The 22,933-nt window shown below is 50.5% G+C and overlaps 2 protein-coding genes across 4 annotated transcripts in view; one reads left to right on the top strand and one right to left on the bottom strand.

Annotated features, from left to right (window-relative positions):
• The window catches only part of tmem147 (transmembrane protein 147), a 62,394-nt gene extending 60,794 nt beyond the window's left edge, over positions 1-1,600 (top strand). For all 3 annotated transcript variants that reach the window (XM_063038954.1, XM_063038956.1, XM_063038955.1), the window contains exons 6-7: positions 934-1,055; positions 1,265-1,600. In XM_063038954.1, the coding sequence (XP_062895024.1) occupies positions 934-1,055; positions 1,265-1,385 (243 nt within the window). In that variant the 3' untranslated portion in view covers positions 1,386-1,600. The remainder of the gene's footprint in view (positions 1-933; positions 1,056-1,264) is intronic.
• Positions 1,601-2,970: 1,370 nt separating this feature from the next.
• Positions 2,971-22,933, bottom strand: part of LOC134341152 (potassium-transporting ATPase alpha chain 1-like) — a 53,159-nt gene continuing 33,196 nt past the window's right edge. Inside the window, exons 19-23 of the mRNA XM_063038939.1 lie at positions 10,668-10,813; positions 8,102-8,235; positions 7,720-7,821; positions 3,840-3,931; positions 2,971-3,197 (exon numbers count right to left, since the gene is read on the bottom strand). Of these exons, the coding sequence (XP_062895009.1) occupies positions 3,169-3,197; positions 3,840-3,931; positions 7,720-7,821; positions 8,102-8,235; positions 10,668-10,813 (503 nt within the window). The 3' untranslated portion in view covers positions 2,971-3,168. The remainder of the gene's footprint in view (positions 3,198-3,839; positions 3,932-7,719; positions 7,822-8,101; positions 8,236-10,667; positions 10,814-22,933) is intronic.

The following is a 22,933-nucleotide window of genomic DNA, read 5'->3' as shown; positions in this document are numbered from 1 at the left end:
GGTCTGTCTGTGTGGGTCTGGGTCTGTGTCTACGTATGTCTATGTGTGTGTGTGTGTGTGTGTGAGAGACTCCTGCCCAGTCAGGGTCAGGGTCTGTGTGTGAGAGAGATGCTCCTCACCCAGTCAGGGTCTGTCTGTGTCTGTATCTGTGTGGGTCTGGGTCTGTGTCTACGTATGTCTATGTGTGTGTGTGTGTGTGTGTGTGTGAGAGAGAGACTCCTCCCCCAGTCAGTATGTGTGTGTGTGTGTGTGTGTCTGTGTTAGAGACAGACAGTGAGAGAGAGAGATTCCTGCCCCAGTCAGGGTCAGTGTGTGTGTGTGAGAGGGACACAGACAGAGACAGACACTGACTCTTGACTCTTCCCCCAGTCAGGGTGTGTGTGTGTGTGAGAGACAGACAGACTCTTCCTTCTCCTCCTCCCCCAGTCAGGGTGGGTGTGTGTGTGTGAGAGACAGACAGACTCTTCCTTCTCCTCCTCCCCCAGTCAGGGTGGGTGTGTGTGTGTGTGAGAGACAGACAGACAGACTCTTCCTCCTCCTCCCCCAGTCAGGGTGGGTGTGTGTGTGTCCTAAACCCCAGTGTGGGTTCATTTGTGGGTGGAGTTTGCACATTCTCTGTTCCACTATGTCTGCACTTATCTATTTTGGGATTGAACCCGTATCTCTGCCTATGAGACAGCAGCATTTACTTCTCTGTTAATAAATAAACTGTCTTTATAAAATGACGAGAGGGGTAGTGTGTGTTTTCAAGTACTGAACTACATAGGTGGGTATTCAAAGGGCTTTTTATGCATAGATGTCAGGAATGTGCTGCAGTTCTGTGAGGCAGCTGGGTGGTAACGTTGCGGTGCTGGGCTGTGTATGGTGGGAGACCATCCGAGGAAGAAGGGGTTGGACAGCCGCTGATCATGTCTCTGCTCCTTTCTGCCGCAGGTTCACTATGTGGCAATGGCAGGCCTGGTGTGGATGTTCTCCAGATATGACTTACCAAAGCACTACCGCCTGCCCATCGCCATTCTACTGGGGCTCAGTGTCTACAAACTCTTCCTCATGGAGTGAGTGTACCAGCCGGGAGCCTGGGTTATAACTTTCTCCGACATTGTCCGTCTGTCTGTCTCTCTCACTCTCTATCCCCGCTGTCTCTCCACCTGCACCAGGAGGTGTGCTGAGGGGGGCTGGGCAGAGGGGTGTTGGTGTGGGGGGGAACGACGTCCTGTGTTGACTTTCTGTAACTCACTCCGACCTTTCTCCCATCCCCCTACAGGTCTGTCATTCACATCTTCGTGCTGGGCAGCTGGATGGCGCTGCTGGTGAAAGCAGCCGTCACTGGCGCCGTCTCCCTCAGCGCACTTCTGCTCTACGTCAGTCTCGTACATGGCAACTGACCTTGATGGGTGGGCGCAGGGCAGGGCAGGGCCACTGTCTCCCGCCCCCACGTTCTCTCGCTGCCTCCCCTTCCCCAGATCTCTCCCCATTCCTGATCCTCCCCCTCCCTCCCTCTTGGATTCTAGATTTGCCACCCATCTAACCGATCACTGAGTCCCTCCATTCTCCCGACCCCTGGGGAAGGTATCCAACCCCCTGTCCCAGCCCACCACCCTTCAATTACCCCCTCACTGCATCTTCGTAATCTGCTCCGAGGAGGACAGACACAGCTCCCAGGAGAACCCACCTCCAAGGTTCTGTGAACCGTTCCAGTATGGTGGAAGGGTGAGGGAAGCAGATTTGGACTCTTGCCCCACACCTCCAATCATTCATTGCTTTAGGAGCCGGAATGTATTTCGACTTGTGCGCTGGGTGTTGCACAGAACTGGTGGGGCTTCCCAACACACCATGCCGGAGGGTTTTTCCGAAGCGGAAGTTGATCTGCTCCAAGCACACAAGGTCCTAAACTAGTCTGAGGAGGAGAAGCTGACAGATTGTGGATACGTAACTGATCGGATGTAGCCACCATTGTTAATACAGTGATTAAACATCAATCTTGATCCAAGCTTTACTATTTATTTTTCATTAGGGAGACTTGGAATGATGAGTGTGTGAAATGGCAACTATTAGTTGGCTTAGAATGCCCAGTTCCTGTCTCCACGTCCCTGGGTCAGACCCAGGCCGGGAGCACCGTGCACAGTTCCAGTCTCTGTATCTCCGGGTCAGACCCAGGCTGGGAGCACCGTGCACAGTTCCAGTCTCCGTATCTCCGGGTCAGACCCAGGCCGGGAGCGCCGTGCACGGTCCCAGTCTCCGTATCCCTGGGTCAGACCCACACGGTCCCAGTCTCCGTATCCCCGGGTCAGACCGAGGCCGGGAGCACCGTGCACAGTTCCAGTCTCCGTATCTCCGGGTCAGACCCAGGCCGGGAGCGCCGTGCACGGTCCCAGTCTCCGTATCCCTGGGTCAGACCCACACGGTCCCAGTCTCCGTATCCCCGGGTCAGACCCACACCAGGAGCACCGTGCACAGTTCCAGTCTCCGTATCCCCGGGTTAGACCGAGGCCGGGAGCACCGTGCACAGTTCCAGTCTCCGTATCCCTGGGTCAGACCCACACCGGGAGCACCTTGCACAGTTCCAGTCTCCGTATCCCCGGGTCAGACCCAGGCTGGGAGCACCGTGCACAGTTTCAGTCTCCGTATCCCCGGGTCAGACCCACACCAGAAGCATTGGGCACAGTTCCAGTCTCCGTATCCCCGGGTCAGACCCAGGCTGGGAGCACCGTGCACAGTTCCAGTCTCCGTATCCCTGGGTCAGACCCACACCGGGAGCACTGCGCACAGTTCCGGACCCTGAGTCAGACCCAGGCCGGGAGCACTGTGCGCATTTCTGGTCCCCATGTTCCTGCACCCCATTGGTCTCACTCCATCAGCTGTGTGCATGAGACCTGCCACCAGCTCTGGAAGTTGTGGACCTGCTCCCAGCTGAAGTGTGTTATGTTGCATGACACAATGACAAAGGTCTGTCCTGAATTTTGTGTTAAAATGAGATTTATTCTACAATGATTAGCTTCCAAGACACTGCATTAAGCTGCCTTCTCAATCACACTCACCAAATCTCACAACCCTGCACATGGAGACAATGATTAACACGCACTTCATAAATAAGTTGTCTGCACTAGGAAAATCTGGCAAATAAAATCAGGGATTGGCTTTGAGGCTTGTGGCTGAGTTGTAGGCATTTTAGTAATAAAGTTCTTTGTCCCACCAACCTATGGAGAGAGAGAGAGAGAGAGAGAATTTCAGTTTTAAAGGAAGCTGGAAGCGAAACAGGTAGTTACCAGAGTGATCTGGATTGGGAGTGTGAGGTGGGACAGTGTGGAGGGAGCTTCACTCTGTGCCTGACCCAGGAGTGTGTGGAGGGAGCTTCACTCTGTGCCTGACCCAGGAGTGTGTGGAGGGAGCTTCACTCTGTGCCTGACCCAGGAGTGTGTGATGGGACAGTGTGGAGGGAGCTTCACTCTGTGTCTGACCCCGGGAGTGTGTGATGGGATGGTGTGGAGGGAGCTTCACTCTGTGTCTGACCCTGGGAGAGTGTGATGGGGTGATGCGAAGTGAGCTTCTCCCGATGTCTGACCCCAGGAGTGTGTGATGGGACGGTGTGGAGGGAACTTCACTTTGTCTGACCCCAGGAGTGTGTGATGGGATTGTGCAGAGGGAGCTTCACTCTGTGTCTGACCCCGGGAGAGTATGATGGGATGGTGTAGAGGGAGCTTCACTCCATGTCTGACCCCGAGAGAGTGTGATGGGACGGTCCAGAGGGAGTTTCACTCTGTCTGACCCCGGGAGCGTGTGATGGGACGGTGCAGAGGGAGTACATGTATGTGAGATGGAACAGTTCCTTCAGTACTCACTGCCAGGATGTCGTCGAACTCCCAGCTTCCGAATCTCGTCGTAAATGAATATCAATAAGCCAAAAGGCATCGGTACGAGCCACCACTGCCCTCTGCAGAAGAAGAACCACAGCCTATTACGTTACTGTGCCAACTACTCCCCCATCCCTCATACTCACCAACATCGTAGGTCAATACCACGTGAAATATTATCCCAGAAGTTGGGAAGTGGGATAGGGGTATCCCGCAGTAATTGGTGGGGCTATTGGCAGTGTGGATGGACCGAGGATGTGTACGAATCCGAGGACTGCGATTGGATTACTATTGTCACACATACCGAGGTTCAGTGTAAAGCTTGTCCTGTATTCTGGGGCTGTTAGCAGAGCACAGCACAGTGGTTAGTATAGTGTTTTGCAGCACCAGTAACATGGGTTCAACTCCCCCTGCTGTTTGTAGCTTCGCCCTGTGACTGCGCCACTTTCTGATGATGTACGGGTTGGGGGTACAGTAGGGAGTGCGGGTTGGGGGTACAGTAGGGAGCGGTGGGCGAGCTATGCTGGCACCAGAAGCATAGGTGCGGGCTGCCCCCGGCACATTGGCCGCTGATGCAAATGAAACATTTCACTCTGTTTCCACGTGCAAGCTAATCTTTCATCTTTGTTCATGCAGATGAGATCATTACAGAGCACTGAGAACAGGGTGAGACAGTAACTGAGACGAGGCCCAGGCGAGGATGGTAAGGACCCAGGTACTTGAGTATCCAAGACTAGAATTGAGACTGAGACGAGAACAGGTTCTTGATTAGATGCTAGCCCAGAACCTGACGAGACTAGATGAGAATCCAAACGAGACAGAAATCCTTTATGCAATCACAGAATGAGCCAAGGTTGAGTACCGAACCGGAGTTCAGGTGCTCTTTAAATGTCCGAATCTCGGTGCCAAAACAAGGCTGCCAATTAGCAGAGCGGGCCTGGATCTTCAAAGGGATCACGCCAGTTATCCACACTCCAGCGAACCGGAGCATCTAAACCCTGGGGGCTGGTGCGGTCAGGTGTGTAACAGAATGCAGAGGAGTGCCACAGCGATAGAGAGTGCAGTGCAAGAGCGTAACAGCCTGGTGGTACGAGCTTTCGGGCTTTTGTATCTTCTGCTCACAGGGAGGGGTGGAAGAGGGAATGTCCGGGGTGGGTCGTGTCTTTATGCTGACTGCTTTACCGAGGCAGCGAGAAATGTAGGCAGAGTCCGTGGAGGGGAGGCTGGTTTCTGTGATGTGCCGAGTTGTGTCCACAACTTTCGACAGTCATTTGCGGTCACGGGCAGAGCAGTTGCCTTACCAAGGAACTGTGGTGGATGTGTAAAAAGGGGTTTGTAAAGGTACAGGTAGATGAGGAGGTGAAGATATCCAGGATACTTGCCTTCGCTGGTTGGGATGGGGGTATAAGGGTTGGGGAGGGGGGGAGGGTGCAACCATACAAAGCATCAATGCAGGGTCTCAGCCTAAAGTATCAACCACCCAACTCCCCACCGATGCAGCTTGACCCAGAGTCCCTCCAGCAGATCGTACATTGCTCTCGATTGCAGTGTTTGCCATCTCCTGTGCTCACAGCTGGGGTACTGTGTACGGTTCTGGTTACCGCACTGTAGGAAGGAGGTGACTGCACTAGAGAGGGAGCAGAGGAGATTCCCCGGAGACCCCCAGATATTGCCAGGGTCAGAGTATTCCAGTTCTGGGAAAGTTGGTTCAAAAGTTTTGGGGGGGAAAAACGTGAGGATCAAGTAAAATGAAGGGAAGTGCTAGAGAGTTTATGAAAGTGTCCAGAATAAATTAAAAGAGAAAAAGTTTAACAAGAGATAAGAATTTAACTTCCAGAAATGTGAAGGCAAAATTGAAAAGGGTGACGAACACAGAACTGAAAGTGCAAACACGAGGAAATCTGCAGATGCTGGAATTTCAAGCAACACACATCAAGGTTGCTGGTGAACGCAGCAGGCCAGGCAGCATCTCAACATCAACCGTACCTCTTCTTAGAGATGCTGTGTTCACCAGCAACTTTGATGTGTGTTGACAGAACTGAAAGTGTCATATCTGAATGCACGCAGTATGCAGAACAAGGTAAATTATGTTTAGAGATTCAGGTATGATGTGGGCATCACAGAGCCATAGCTGAAAGAAGATTTCAGTTGGTAGTTTAACCTCCAAGGATAGACATTGTATCAAAAGGACAGGCAGAGCGGGTGGGTGGCTCTGTTGGTAAAAAAAAATGAAGTCAAATCCTTCGAAAGAGGTGACATAGCACTGGAAAATGTAGAATCCTTGTGGGTAGAGTTAAGAAACTGAAAGCTTAAAGAGACCCTGATGGGAGTTATTCTACAGACCACAAAACAGTAGCCAGGATGTGGGTGACAAATTTCAACGGGAGATCATAAAAAGGTGTGTCAAAAGGGCAATGTTATGATGGGAGTACTTTAATATGCAGGTAGATTAGGAAATCAAGTTGGTGCTGGATCCCAGGAGAGGGAATTTGTAGAATGCCTATGATTTAGCTTTTTAAGGCAGCTGGTAGTCAAGCCCATTAGGGGATCAGCAGTTCTGGATTGAGTGCCGTGTAATGAACCAGAATTGATTAGGGAGCTTAAGGTAAAGGAACCCTTCGGAAACAGCAATCATAATATGATGGAATTCAGCCAGGAAGAAGCTAAAATCTGACTTATTAGTATCACAGTGGCGTAAAGGAAGGGGCATGAGAGAGGAGCTGGTTCAAGTTGATTGGAAGGAGACACTGGTAGGGGTGACGGTAGGACAGCAATGCCTTGAGTTTCTGGAAGCAATTTTTAAGGCACGGGATAGATTCATCCCAAAGAAGTAGTATTCTAAAGGGAGGATGACGTAACCATTGCTGACAAGGGAAGTGAACAGTATAAAAGTAAAAGAGGGGGTATATAATGTAGCAAAAATTAGTGGGGAGCTAGAAGATTGGGAAGTTTTAAAAAAAACCAACAGAAGACAACTAAAATGCCAGAGGGGGAGAGAAGATGAAATACAAAGGCGAGTTAGCCAATAATATAAAAGGGGACACCAAAAGTTATTTTTTTTTAAATATATAAAGAATAAAAGAGAAGCAAGAGTGGATAGTGAACCATTGGAAAATGACACTGGAGAGGTAGCAACAGGGCTTAAAGAAATGGACAAGTATTTTGCATTATTCTTCACTGTGAAAGACACCAGCAGTATGCCAGAAATTTGAGAGTGTCGGGGGCGGGGGGGGGGGGCGCACAGAAGTAGTTGCTATTACTAAGGAGAAGGTGCTTGGGAAGGTGAAAGGTCTGATAAGTTACCCGAACCAGATGGTCTACGCTCCAGAAAGGGGTGGCTGAAGAGATTGTGGAGGCATTAGTAGTGATCTTTCAATAATCAATAGATTCTGGAATGGACTGGAAAAAAATGTATAACTATGATGGAATGGCAGAGCAGAGTCAATGAGCCAAATGGCCTAATTCTGCTCCTATGTTTTACGGTCTTTTTATTAATTGAAGTACTGTGTAGAATTTGCCCTTCGAGCCACTCCACCCAGCAACCCCAGATTTGACCCTACCCTAACCACAGGACAATTTACAGAGACCAATTAACCTACCAACTGTACATCTCTGGGCTGTTGGAGGAACCCAGAGCACCCAGGTGAAACCCGTGCAGTCACAGGGAGAAAGTACAAGCTCCTTACAGCAGCAGCGACGATTGAACCGGGTCGCTGGCACTGTTGGTGTTGTGCTAGTCACTGCACTACCGTGGTCTCTCAGAGACAGCAAAGGGTGTAAGGACCAGAAGGGATCTCAGACAGGGAGAGGCGTAGGGGTTACCGGCTGTAACAGGTTTCGTACTCAGCTCTACGCAAGGCGTACGCACCGTATGGGCATGAAGTTGAAGATGTTGGGCATCCCGGGACAATAACACAGGAAGTTACCCAGCAGCACTTGGAAGATGATGGCAGACAGCAGCACCTTGTTTCTGCAGAGACATGAAGTGCAAAACAACCCAGTCAGTTCACACAGTGCAACATCCTCCAGCCCCTACTTCACTCCCCATTTCTGAGAGCCGCTCCACCCCTACACCCCCCCCTCTCCACCCCCTACACAGCTCCCTTCATGCTAGTGGTGTTCTTTCTCGTACAAGTTATCTTTTTCTTGTGACTGTTGTGTCTGTGATGCTATGTGCCTGTAATGTTACTGTAGTTAAGTTTTACATGGCACACGTAGACATGGGCATCTGACAAACTGGACAACCTCACCTGAAGACCCCTTGCTGGAACATGGAGAGGCGGCGCGTCTTCCTGATGAGGCAGTCAGCTATCTGGCACATCTCGATGCTGATGAAAAAGACGGTGTAGCAAGTGTACTGCTGGTATCTCCGCTGCCAGTAAGTCTGGTGGGGGACACAAATCGGAGGTGGGCTGAGCCAGGGGGGAGAGAGAGAGAGAGCAGTACCAGTCCACTCCCGCCACACGGGGGGAGCTCCCGGCCCACTCCTGCCACTGGGGCTCCCAGGACTGAACATCACCAACAATAACCTGTCCTGGTCCGACCGTGGTGATGTCACAGCCACGAAAGCTCACCAACACTTCAACGTCCGCAGGACGCCAAAGAAGTTCTGCATGTCCCTATCGATCCTCGTTGATTTTTATCGAAGCACCATAGAAAGCGTCCCATCTTGGTGTGGCAACTACTCGGCCTGTGACTGTAAATAAAAAAACTGCAGAGAGCTGTGGACACCTCAGCACATCACAGAAACCAGCCTCCCCTCCATGGACTCCGTCTGCACTTCCTGCTGCCTCAGTAAAGCAGCCAGAGTAATCAAAGACCCCACCCACCCCGGATATTCTCTCTTCTCCTTCTCTTCCATCAGAAAGAAAATACAACAGCTTGAAAACACGTACCCCCAGGCTCAAGGACAGCCTCTACCCTGCTGTTATCAGACCATTGAACAGTTCTCTAGTAGGATAAGATGGACTCTTGACCTTGTAATCTACCTCACTATGATTTGGCACCTTGCACTACACTTTCTCTAGTTGTACCATAATAAACCAGAATGTTGTACCATAATGTGACCATAATAAACCAATTCCAATTCCACAGTGCACAGAGAAATGGGCCTTTGGGCCAACTGGTCCACACTGACCACCATTCTCATTATTCCTCTAAGCCTGGTCTAAACCGACTGTCCATTTCTTCCACTGACGCTGCCTGCCTTGCTGAGTTCATCCAGCATTGTGTGTGAATGTGTGTGTGCGCGCGCGTGCATTGCACTTTCCTATCCAATTGCCTGCTTTGGCCTGTATCCCTCCTATCACTGTACCTGTCCAAGTGTTTTCTAACTGCTGTTAATGTAGCTGCCTCAACCACGTCCTCTGGCAGCTCGTTCCGCATATGGATCACCCTCTGGCTGAAAACATTGCCCTCAGCTTCCTCATTCGCACAATTTATTTATTTTTGTAACTTACAGTCATCGTTATGTCTTGCACAGTCTTGCTGCCACAAAATAACAAATTTATGACATATGTCAGTTATAATAAACTATATTCTGATTCAATTAAATCTCCCCCTTTCACCTTAAACCTGTGCCCTCTAGTTCTTGGGAAACTGTATTGGAATTGGTTTGTTTTTGCCACATGCATTGTGATACAGTGCAAAGCCTGTCTTGCACACTGTTCATGCAGATCATCACACAGTGCATTGAGGTGGAACAAGGTAAACAATAACAGAGTGCGGAATAAAGTGTAGCAGCTATAGAGAGAGTGCAGTGCAGGCAGACAATAAGGTGCAAGGTCATTACAAGGTAGATTGTGAGGTCCAGAGTCCACCTAGGGGACCATTCAATAGTCTTAAAACAGCGGGATAGAAGCAGTCCCTGAGCCTGGTGGTACGAGCTTTCAAGCTTTTGTATGTTCTGCCTGATTTGGGGGGGAGAGAGAATGTCTGGGGTGTGTGATTGGTATTTGATCCTCCATAATATTCCGCGTGGGAACTTAAACTGGAGGTGGCCGTGCTTTTTTACGAGGTCGAGGTGCGAGCTCGACATCAACCCTGCCCAGATGGAGAGTGCGCTCGGGAGCGGTCTGTCACTGGATCGAACTCGGGAACCTCCGTTCTCGAGCCCGGCGCTGATCTCACTGTGCCACCAGCTGACTGGTCTTTGATTATGTCGGCCGCTTTACCAAGCCAGTGAGAAGTGTAGACGGAGGGGAGTTCGGTTTCTGTGACGTGCTGAGCTGTGTCCACAACTCTCTGCAGTCTCTTGTGGTCATGAACCGAGAGGCAGTCCTACCAAACTGTGATGCATCCGGACAGGATACTGTCCGTGGTGCATCGGAAAGGATTAGTGAAGGTCGACAGGTTCATGCACAAAGACTGTGTGCATTCACCCTGTCTCGGCCCCTCATGGTGTTACACACATCTGTAAGGTTGCCCCTCAGTCTCCTACACTCCAAGGATTAAAGTCCCAGCCTGCTCAACCTCTGTCTATAGCTCAGTGCTTCGAGTCCCAGCAGCATCCTCGTAGATCAACGTGCGGGGCGGGGGCACGGTGGCATGGCGCTCTTGTGGTGCCAGTGGCCTGGATTCAATTCCGGCGCTGTCTGACGGGGGTTTTCATCTTCTTGACATTACTACGTGGGTTTCCTTTGGGTGCTCTGCTTCCCACATCCCACAGATGTGCAGGCTGGCAGGCGAATTGGTAACTGGGCAGCGCAGGCTCGTTGGGCTGGAAGGGCTCGTTACTGTACTGAATCTAGGCAAGTGGATAAATGCGTCAGATTACTGCAGATGTATGCGGCTCGTTCTTGGATACGGAAGACCTACCCACTCCTGTCCGTAGCTGTCCTGCAGGGAATTTAAACTCTGATCTTCCCACTGTGCCCGTAGTCCGATGCACAGCAGTGGGTACCAGCCTTCCTGGACCATCGCCGTGAAGTAGTCAGTGAAGCCAGCAAAGGATTGGATTACACCTGCCAACACAGAACATTTATCGGTGAATTGTCCTGGAACGTCCCAAAGTGAAAAACCCCACTCCGACTAAATTTCCCATTCCGACATGTCCGTCCTTGTCCGCCTCTGCTGTCATGATGAGGCCACTCTCAGGCTGGAGGAGCAAAGTGCCACATTATTACAGCTTGAGGCTTTGGGGTTCGGACTTCAATTCCTGCACTATCTGTGAGAAAGTTGGTACCTTCTTCCCGTGAGCGCATGGGTTTCCTCCCACACTCCAAAGACCTACTGGTTAGTAGGTTAATCGGTCAGTGTAAATTGTCCTCTGATTAGGCGGGGGTTAAATCAGCGGGTTGCTGGGCGGTGCAGCTCGGTGGGTCGGTAGCGCCTGATCCACACTGTCTCTAAATAATAAAATTAACTCCTCACATTCCGTCTGGGTGGCCTCCAACTTGACAGCATGAACACCAATTTTTCTAATTTCCTGTAACCATACCCTTCTGTTTTCCCTACAACCTTCCTCACATTCTGGTGGCTCTCCCACCCCTCCTCACCCTCATGAGCTGCCCATCACCTCCCTCTAACTTTCACCTCCTTCCCTTTCTCCCATGTTTCACTCTCCTTTCCTATTAGATACCTTCCCCCTCCCCTCCCAACTTCTCCCTTCATCACCCCTCCCTCGTACCTCACCCATCTTCCCCCTCACCTGTCACCTGCCAGCTTGTGCCCTTCTGCCTCCTCCCTTTCCAGCCCAGATCGCCGACCATTTATTCCTCTCCATGGATGCTGCCTGGCCTGCAGAGTTCCTCCAGCATTTTGTGAGAGTTACTGGAGATTTCCAGCACCTGCAAGATCTCTCGTCTCTGATGGTGAAAAGTTTTGTTTTGCATGCCAGACATACAGGCTATTTCATCACGTGTCAAACGAGAGAAAATACTGGAAATCCAGAGCAACATGTACACACAATGCTGGAGAGACTTGGCAGGCCAGGCAGCATCTATGGGAAAGAGTGAACAGTTGATGCTTCAGGCCGAGGCCCTTCAGTAGGCCCTTGGGTCAGAGCCTGAAACATCAACTGTGCTTTTTTTTCCATAGCTGCTGGCTGGCCTGCTGAGTTCCTCAGCATTCAGTGTGTGTTCATTACAAATGTTACCGGGCTATTAAAACAATAACTGTGCCATCTAAAAAGTTTCTTCCCCCTGCCAGTTAATCTGTTCAACCCTTCCAGTTAGTCATCGCCACCCCCTCAGTCACGGCACTGTAAACACTTTAAACTGTACTGTATAATGCTGTTTACATTGATAATACCTGCTGGTATTTGTGTATTTATGCACATTTTTTCATTATCAATACCTTAATCTCAAATTATTTTTATATAATTCTTTATGATCATTAAATGTTGTTTACACACCACAGCAAATTCCGAAAATACATATGGTGAATGCAGATGATTCTTGATACACCATCCTCCAAGAGGACCACAGCCTTGTCGTTGAGTTTGGAGACTTGTGTGCCTCAACAACCCGGAGGGTTACATCGGCTGGAGTTGGGGCCTTGTGCTTTGATTCCTGGCAGGGACACCCATGCCAAACAGGTCAAAGGGTAGAGGCCAGACTAAAAGCAGTCCATAGGTCCTCCAGGTTTGGGGGTTCAGCTCAGGGCTAAACAACCATGACTGGACAAAATTAAAAAATTGTTACGGAAAAAGCAATGAAGAAGGATCTTCATTGCTGCACAAAGTATCAGCAGCAAAACAGCCAGTTAGTAAGGTGACCTTGATAGTGTATACCGTCTGGGCCAAGGACTCTTCTCACACCTACCATCAGGAAAGAGGTACAGGAGCCTGAAGACACTCACTCAATGTTTGAGAAACAGCTACTGTATCTCCCCTCCACTATTAGATTTCTCAACAGTCAGTGAACCCATGAACACTGCCTCACTATTCCTCTTTCACATAATGTATTTACTTCTTTTGCTCAGAGCAATTTTGTTTTTATGTCCGGCACTCCACTACTCCCACAAAGCAACAAATTTCATGGTATATGTCAGGGATAATAAAGATGATGCTAGTAACAAGGTCATCACAAGGTAGATTGTTAGGTCAAAAGTCCATTTGATTGTACCAAGATCCATTTAATAGTTCTTTAACAGTGAGGTCGAAGCTCTTCTTCAGCCTGGTGCTAGGTGCTTCTGTGCGATGGGGAGCGGAGGAGAGAGAATGTCTGGGGTGGGTGGACATAGAGAGCTCTACAGCATAGAAACAGACCCTTCGACCCACCAAGTCCATGCCAAATGGTAACTCCGCCTGGTCCCATCGACCTGCATCTAAACCAGTGACCCCCATACCTCTCCCATCGACCTGTATCTGAACCAGTGACCCCCATACCTCTCCCATCGACCTGTATCTGAACCAGACACCCATACCTCTCCCATCGACCTGTATCTGAACCAGACACCCATACCTCTCCCATCGACCTGTATCTGAACCAGACCCCCATACCTCTCCCATCGACCTGTATCTGAACCAGTGACCCCCATACCTCTCCCATCAACCTGTATCTGAACCAGATCCCCATACCTCTCCCATCGACCTGTATCTGAACCAGACCCCCATACCTCTCCCATCGACCTGTATCTGAACCAGTGACCCCCATACCTCTCCCATCGACCTGCATCTGAACCAGACCCCAACACCTCTCCCATCAACCTGCATCTGAGCCAGGGACCCCCATACCTCTCCCATCGACCCGTATCTGAACCAGACCCCCATACCTCTCCCATCGACCTGTATCTGAACCAGACCCCCATACCTCTCCCATCGACCTGCATCTGAACCAGTGACCCCCATACCTCTCCCATCGACCTGTATCTGAACCAGACCCCCATACCTCTCCCATCGACCTGTATCTGAACCAGACCCCCATACCTCTCCCATCGACCTGTATCTGAACCAGTGACCCCCATACCTCTCCCATCGACCTGTATCTGAACCAGATCCCCATACCTCTCCCATCGACCTGTATCTGAACCAGACCCCCATACCTCTCCCATCGACCTGTATCTGAACCAGTGACCCCCATACCTCTCCCATCGACCTGCATCTGAACCAGACCCCAACACCTCTCCCATCAACCTGCATCTGAGCCAGGGACCCCCATACCTCTCCCATCGACCTGTATCTGAACCAGACCCCCATACCTCTCCCATCGACCTGTATCTGAACCAGTGACCCCCATACCTCTCCCATCAACCTGCATCTGAACCAGAGACCCCCATACCTCTCCCATCGACCTGTATCTGAACCAGACCCCCATACCTCTCCCATCGACCTGTATCTGAACCAGTGACCCCCATACCTCTCCCATCGACCTGTATCTGAACCAGACCCCCATACCTCTCCCATCGACCTGTATCTGAACCAGTGACCCCCATACCTCTCCCATCGACCTGTATCTGAACCAGTGACCCCCATACCTTCCCATCCCTGATCTGAACCGATCTGAACCAGATGACCTGTATCTGAACCAGACCCCATACCTCTCCCATCGACCTGTATCTGAACCAGACATACCTCTCCCATCGACCTGTATCTGAACCAGAGACCCCCATACCTCTCCCATCGACCTGTATCTGAACCAGAGACCCCCATACCTCTCCCATCGACCTGTATCTGAACCAGTGGCCCCCATACCTCTCCCATCAACCTGCATCTGAACCAGACCCCCATACCTCTCCCATCGACCTGCATCTGAACCAGACCCCCATACCTCTCCCATCGACCTGCATCTGAACCAGACCCCCATACCTCTCCCATCGACCTGCATCTGAACCAGACCCCCATACCTCTCCCATCGACCTGCATCTGAACCAGACCCCCATAACTCTCCCATCGACCTGCATCTGAGCCAGGGACCCCCATACCTCTCCCATCGACCCGTATCTGAACCAGACCCCCATACCTCTCCCATCGACCTGTATCTGAACCAGACCCCCATACCTCTCCCATCGACCTGTATCTGAACCAGTGACCCCCATACCTCTCCCATCAACCTGCATCTGAGCAAGACCCCCATAACTCTCCCATCGACCTGTATCTGAACCAGATCCCCATACCTCTCCCATCGACCTGTATCTGAACCAGACCCCCATACCTCTCCCATCGACCTGCATCTGAACCAGACCCCCATAACTCTCCCATCGACCTGCATCTGAGCCAGGGACCCCCATACCTCTCCCATCGACCTGTATCTGAACCAGACCCCCATACCTCTCCCATCGACCTGTATCTGAACCAGACCCCCATACCTCTCCCATCGACCTGTATCTGAACCAGTGACCCCCATACCTCTCCCATCGACCTGCATCTGAACCAGAGACCCCCATACCTCTCCCATCGACCTGTATCTGAACCAGACCCCCATACCTCTCCCATCAACCTACATCTGAACCAGACCCCCATACCTCTCCCATCGACCTGCATCTGAACCAGACCCCCATACCTCTCCCATCGACCTGCATCTGAACCAGACCCCCCCATACCTCTCCCATCGACCTGTATCTGAACCAGAGACCCCCATACCTCTCCCATCGACCTGTATCTGAACCAGAGACCCCCATACCTCTCCCATCGACCTGTATCTGAACCAGACCCCCATACCTCTCCCATCAACCTGCATCTGAACCAGACCCCCATACCTCTCCCATCGACCTGTATCTGAACCAGTGACCCCCATACCTCTCCCATCGACCTGTATCTGAACCAGACCCCCATACCTCTCCCATCGACCTGTATCTGAACCAGACCCCCATACCTCTCCCATCGACCTGTATCTGAACCAGTGACCCCCATACCTCTCCCATCGACCTGCATCTGAACCAGACCCCCATACCTCTCCCATCGACCTGCATCTGAACCAGACCCCCATACCTCTCCCATCGACCTGCATCTGAACCAGACCCCCATACCTCTCCCATCGACCTGCATCTGAACCAGACCCCCCCATACCTCTCCCATCGACCTGTATCTGAACCAGAGACCCCCATACCTCTCCCATCGACCTGCATCTGAACCAGTGACCCCCATACCTCTCCCATCGACCTGCATCTGAACCAGACCCCCATACCTCTCCCATCAACCTGCATCTGAGCCAGGGACCCCCATACCTCTCCCATCGACCTGCATCTGAACCAGACCCCCATACCTCTCCCATCGACCTGTATCTGAACCAGACCCCCATACCTCTCCCATCGACCTGCATCTGAACCAGAGACCCCCATACCTCTCCCATCGACCTGTATCTGAACCGGATCCCCATACCTCTCCCATCGACCTGCATCTGAACCAGACCCCCATAACTCTCCCATCGACTTGTATCTGAACCATCCCCCTCCATACCTCTCCCATCAACCTGCATCTGAACCAGACCCCCATACCTCTCCCATCGACCTGTATCTGAACCAGAGACCCCCATACCTCTCCCATCGACCTGTATCTGAACCAGAGACCCCCATACCTCTCCCATCGACCTGTATCTGAACCGGATCCCCATACCTCTCCCATCGACCTGCATCTGAACCAGACCCCCATACCTCTCCCATCCTGATCATCGACTTGTATCTGAACCATCCCCCTCCATACCTTCCCATCGACCTGCATCGAACCAGACCCCCCCATACCTGCTCCCATCGACCTGCATCTGAACCAGACCCCCATACCTCTCCCATCGACCTGCATCTGAACCAGAGACCCCCATACCTCTCCCATCGACCTGTATCTGAACCAGACCCCCATACCTCTCCCATCGACCTGCATCTGAACCAGACCCCCATACCTCTCCCATCAACCTGCATCTGAGCCAGGGACCCCCATACCTCTCCCATCGACCCGTATCTGAACCAGACCCCCATACCTCTCCCATCGACCTGTATCTGAACCAGTGACCCCCATACCTCTCCCATCGACCTGTATCTGAACCAGACCCCCATACCTCTCCCATCAACCTGTATCTGAACCAGTGACCCCCATACCTCTCCCATCAACCTGCATCTGAATCAGACCCCAACACCTCTCCCATCAACCTGCATCTGAGCCAGGGACCCCCATACCTCTCCCATCGACCTGTATCTGAACCAGATCCCCATACCTCTCCCATCGACCTGTATCTGAACCAGATCCCCATACCTCTCCCATCGATCTGTATCTGAACCAGAGACCCCCATACCTCTCCCATCGACCTGTATCTGAACCGGATCCCCATACCTCTCCCATCGACCTGCATCTGAACCAGACCCCCATAACTCTCCCATCGACTTGTATCTGAACCATCCCCCTCCATACCTTTCCCATCGACCTGCATCTGAACCAGACCCCCCCATACCTCTCCCATCGACCTGTATCTGAACCAGAGACCCCCATACCTCTCCCATCGACCTGCATCTGAACCAGAGACCCCCATACCTCTCCCATCGACCTGTATCTGAACCAGAGACCCCCATACCTCTCCCATCGACCTGTATCTGAACCAGACCCCCATACCTCTCCCATCGACCTGCATCTGAACCAGTGGCCCCCATACCTCTCCCATCAACCTGCATCTGAACCAGACCCCCATACCTCTCCCATCGACCTGCATCTGAACCAGACCCCCATACCTCTCCCATCGACCTGCATCTGAACCAGACCCCCATACCTCTCCCATCGACCTGCATCTGAACCAGACCCCCATAACTCTCCCATCGACCTGCATCTGAGCCAGGGACCCCCATACCTCTCCCATCGACCTGTATCTGAACCAGACCCCCCCATACCTCTTCCATCGACCTGTATCTGAACCAGTGACCCCCATACCTCTCCCATCGACCTGCATCTGAACCAGACCCCCATAACTCTCCCATCAACCTGCATCTGACCCAGGGACCCCCATACCTCTTCCATCGACCTGTATCTGAACCAGACCCCCATACCTCTCCCATTGCCTGCATCTGAACCAGTGACCCCCATACCTCTCCCATCGACCTGATCTGAACCAGAACCCAATACCTCTCCCATCAACCTGCATCTGAACCAGAGACCCCAATACCTCTCCTATCGACCTGCATCTGAACCAGACCCCCATACCTCTCCCATCGACCTGCATCCGAACCAGACCCCCATACCTCTCCCATCGACCTGTATCTGAACCATCCCCCTCCTATCCATGTACTTATCCAAACTTCTCTGAAATGCTGAAACTGAACTAATTGTGTTGGCAGTTTATTTCACACTCTCGGCGAAAGAGATTCTCTGTCAGGTTCCCCTTAGATATTTCACCTTTCACCCTCAACCTATGACCTCCAGCTCTAGTCTCACCCAACATCAGTGGAAAAGCCTGCATTTTGTGTACCTCTATCAAATCTCCTGTCAATCTCCTCTTCTCCAGGGAAGGAAGTCCTCACCTATTCGACCTTTCCCTATAACTCAGCTCCTCAAGTCCTGGCAGCATCCTTGTAAATTTTCTCTGTACTCTTTCAATCTTATTAACATCTTTTATGTAGGTAGATGATCAGAATCCCACACAATACTCCAAATTAGGCCTCACCAAGATCTTATACAACTTCACCATTACATCCCATCCACTGTACTCAATACTCTGAAACAGTGCCTATAACAGAGCCCATTCACCCTCCTTCAAAGTTTTAATGTTTTGTGTTTTACAACATTGAATCACAGTAGATTGAAATTGGCTTTTTTTTTACCCTGATCAGAAAAAATTTCTTTTGTGTCAAAGTGATAACAGATCTCTACAAAGTGATCTAAATTATTTGCAAACGTAAAGCACAAAATAATTGATTGCATAAGTGTTTCACCTCCTTCAAGTCAGTATTTAGTAGATGCACCTTTGGCAGCAACTACAGCCTTGAGTCTGTATGGAGAAGTCTCTATCAGCTTTGCACATCTGGACACTGCAATTTTCCCCCCTTTCTTCATTACAAAACTGCTCAAGCTCTTTTAGATTTCATGGGGATCGTGAGTGAATAGCCCTTTTCAAGTCCAGCCATAAATTCCCAATGGGATTGGGGTCTGGACTCTGAATTGGCCTCTCCAGGAAGTTAACCTTGTTGTTTTTAAGCCATTCCTGTGTAGCTTTGGCTTTATGCTCGTAGTCATCGTCTTGCTGGAAAAAAAATCTTCTCCCAAACTGCAGTTCTCTTGCAGACTGCATCAGGTTTTCCTCCAAGATTTCCCCGTATCTTGCTGCGTTCATTTTACCCTCTACCTTCACAAGCCTCCCAAGTGAGTTTTTTTCCCCCAACAGTGGCTTTCTCTTTGCCACTCTCCCATAAAGCTGTGACTGGTGAAGCACCTGGGCAACAGTTGTTAGATAGATAGGTAGGTATACTTTATTAATCCCGAGGGAAATTTGGTTTCATTACAGCCGCACCAGCCAAGAATAGAGCGTTGTATGCACAGTCTCTCCCATCTCAGCCACTGAAGCTTGTAACTCCTCCAGAGTTGTCATAGGTCTCTTGCTGACCTCCCTCACTAGTCCCCTTCTTGCTTGGTCACTCAGTTTTTGAGGACGGCCTGCTCCAGGCAGATTTACAGCTGTGCCATATTCTTTCCATTTCCTGATGATTGACTTAATTGTACACCAAGGGATATTCAGCGACTTGGAAATTTTCTTGTGTCCATCTCCTGACTTGTGCTTTTCAATGACCTTTTTGCAAGTTGCTTGGAGTGTTCTTTTGCCAGGACACTGACTCACCAGCAGTTGGACATTCCAGATACAGGTGTGTTTTTACTTCAATCATTTGAAAACCTTGACTGCACATGGTGAGATCCATTTAACCAATTATGTGACTTCTAAAAACAATTGGCTGCAGCAGTGATGATTTGGTGTGTCATAATAAATGGGGTGAATACTTACGCAATCAATTATTTTGTGTTTTATATTTGTAATTAATTAAGATCACTTTGTAGAGATCTGTTTTCACTCGGACCCAAAAGAGTCTTTCGCTGTTGATCAGTGTCAAAAACAGCCAGATTAAATCCACATGTGATTTAAAGCTGTAAAACAATAAAACATGAAAGCTTCCACAGGGGATGAGTACTTTGTATAGGTACTGTATATGAAGGCAAATGTGCCAAATGCTCTCTTTATAACCTTGCCTACCTGTGATGCCACTTTCAGTGAGTTATGGACCTGTATTCCTAGGTCCCCTTGTTCTTCAGCGCTCCTTGGTGCCCCACCGCTCTGTGTAAGAGCTACCCCGCTTTGTCCTCAACTCCTCACACCTGCACTCAACCTTTGATTATGCTGGATGTTTCACTGAGGTCATGAGAGGTGTAAACAGTCCTCGGACAGGAGGTTGGTTTCTGCGTCAAAAATCTCAGTAGTGCCTTGTGGTCATGGGCAGAGTTGCAAGACACGACGTGTCAGGATGGGACGGCACGCGGCAGAGGGAACAGGCCCTTTGGCTCACAAACACCAACCTGAATGAAACCCTTCTGCAGACACAATGTCCATATCCCTTCACATCCACTGGCTTATCTAAAAGCCTCTCAACCACATCCATTGTATCTGCCTTGTTCTCAGGTCACTGGTCTGAGTGCTACTGGTACCACGTAACCCAGTACTACCTGTCTCATGGTCAGTTGGCCGGCGACTAAACCAGCTCCCCCACTGGGCTTGCCTGGTGAGGAGGGTGGCTAGACACCCTGCAGGACGAAAAACAAGACCTGTCAAAGGGCGGATGAACCCTCTCATAGGGTCAACAGCCATCTAACGAACACGTGCCGTGAAGTGCGGAAAGAGCATCCCTTGCATCGAAGCTTGGTCTGGCCATTCACTGCAACAGAACTTCCCCCAGCTGTCTTGGACCCCACCATGCCGCTGGATCCGGGAGGGGATGTCGAGAGGGTGGGTCTGGACTTGTGCAACCCCCTACTCACCTAAAATCCACTCACGCACACGCTGTTCCTGAGGAGTGGGGTATAAACCCCACTAACTGACTGAAAGGAACCATCATCATCCTAAGGGACAGATAGTCAGAGAGAGAGATCTGCCTCCAACACCACCCCGGCAGCACACACTGTGTAATAAAAACAAATCGCCTTCAAACTTACCCCTCCTCACCTTCAATACTATGTCAGATATTTAATACTAGTGAGATAGACAGAGCCCTTTAGTATTAGACATTTCACCCTGGGCAAAAGACACTGGCTGTCTACACTCTCTCCACCTCTCATGATGGTATAAATCTCTGTCAGGTCCAACCCACTCCAGAGAAAACAACCCAAGTTTGCCCAACCTCTCCTTGTAGCTCAAACCCTCTAATCCAGGAGCACCCTGGTGAATCTCTTCTGCACCCTCTCCAAAGCCTCCACACCCTTCCTGTAACGGGGTGACCAGAACTGTAAACAATACCACAGATGTGGCCTCACTGAAGTTGTAGTGTAGCTGCGGGAGGGCCAGTGAGGATGGAGAGTCGGGAGGTGGGAGGTGGGAGGCCGATATTCCGAGTCGGATGTCAATCTCTCCTGCTGAGTCAGAGTGACACAGCCCAAGCTGACCCTGGTGCCCGTTCAGCTCGTCCCAGTTTTCTGTGTTCAGCCCGTATCCCTCCAGTGATACTATAGTAGCTGGCAAACTGACTTCCTCTGGCAGCTCGTTCCATATACTCACCACCCGATGGGTCAAAATGTTCTCCTTTAGGTCCTTCTTTAAATCTCTCTCCTCTCACCCTGAGTCCTAGTTTTGGACTCCCCTTCCCTGGGGAACAGGCTGACCCTTCACCTTATCCATGTTTCATATCGTTCTAAACATTTTGCCTCTCATCCTCCTACGTTCCAAGGAAATGAAGACCCAGACTGACCAATATAACTCAGAGCCTGAGGTCCTGGCCACAGGCTGGGACATTTTCTCTGCACTCGTCCACTTTAATCACATTTTTCCTATGACGGGGTGACCAAAATCTACACAGTTCTCCAGGTGAGGGCTCACCAAAGTCTTGTACAACAGCAACATGATGTCCCAACTCCCGTACTCGGTGCCCTGACAGATGAAGACCAGCGTGGCCAACACCTTCTTTACCGCTCAGTGTCCCTGTGACTCTTCTCTCAATGACCCATGCCCTTGTACTCTGGGTCGCTCTGTTCCATTACACACCCGGCTGCCTGACCAACCACAGTACAAGCCCTGCACTGGTTCGCCTTTCTCTAGACTCAGTAACACCCTTGTCAATCTTCAAAGCATTTTTTTCCCATTTTAATGGCCACTCTCCTACAGCTGGAACATTAACCACAACTCTGCAGAGTTCTCCAAGTGTGGCCTCAGTAGAAATGAATACAGATAATTCCTTGAAAATGGCATCACTGGTAGATCAGGTCATAAAGAGAGCCTCAAAAATTAAAATACTGAGTACAGGAGTTGGGATGTTATGTTCAAGTTGAGCAAGAAGTTGGTGAAGTCTAATTTGGAGCATAGTGTGCAGGAAAGTTATCAATAAGATTGAAAGAGAGCAGACAAAATCTACAAGGTTGTTGCCGGGACTCGAGAACCTGAGTTCAAGGGAAAGGTTGAATAGGATTGGACTCCATTCCCTGAAGCGTAGGAGAATGAGAGATTTGATAGAGGTATAAAGATTATCCCCTCGTTGAGGTCAAAGGTTAGTATGAAAGGTAAGATATTTAAGGAGATCTTCTTCACTCGGAGGGTGGTGAACCAGAGACTCAACTCAGCATACAGTCCAGGTGCAGACAGGTGAGACTAGACAGAAGAGCAGGACAACACGGACAAGATGGAACGAAGGGCCTGTTTCAGTACTGCAATGCTCCATGTTGGAGATACCACATACCACTGGGTCTCCGAGTTTGTGTGGTCCAGAGTAAGGATAGAGAGGTCTGTGTGGGCTGTCATCCCTTGAAGAACATTGAGGTGGATGGATCCCCAGGGATGGGATCTTATTGAGAGAGGAGATCGCTGGGGCTTTTGACGGAGATCTTAGTGTCCTCTCTGGCCACAGACAAGGTCTGGGATGAATGGGGAGTAGTCGATGTTGTTCAAGACAGGAAATTATTGTCCGAGTCTCAAACTCAAAAGGTACGGTGGGATCCTACAGTGCTGAAGTGCTTTATGACTTGTACAACTGCAACTCAACGT

This window comes from Mobula hypostoma (genome assembly GCF_963921235.1).
Source record: "Mobula hypostoma chromosome 8 unlocalized genomic scaffold, sMobHyp1.1 SUPER_8_unloc_1, whole genome shotgun sequence".
NCBI classification, from domain to species: Eukaryota; Metazoa; Chordata; class Chondrichthyes; order Myliobatiformes; family Myliobatidae; genus Mobula; species Mobula hypostoma.
The sequence above is the reverse complement of the archived record's forward strand: the minus strand, read 5'-3'. Positions and strand labels throughout refer to the sequence as shown.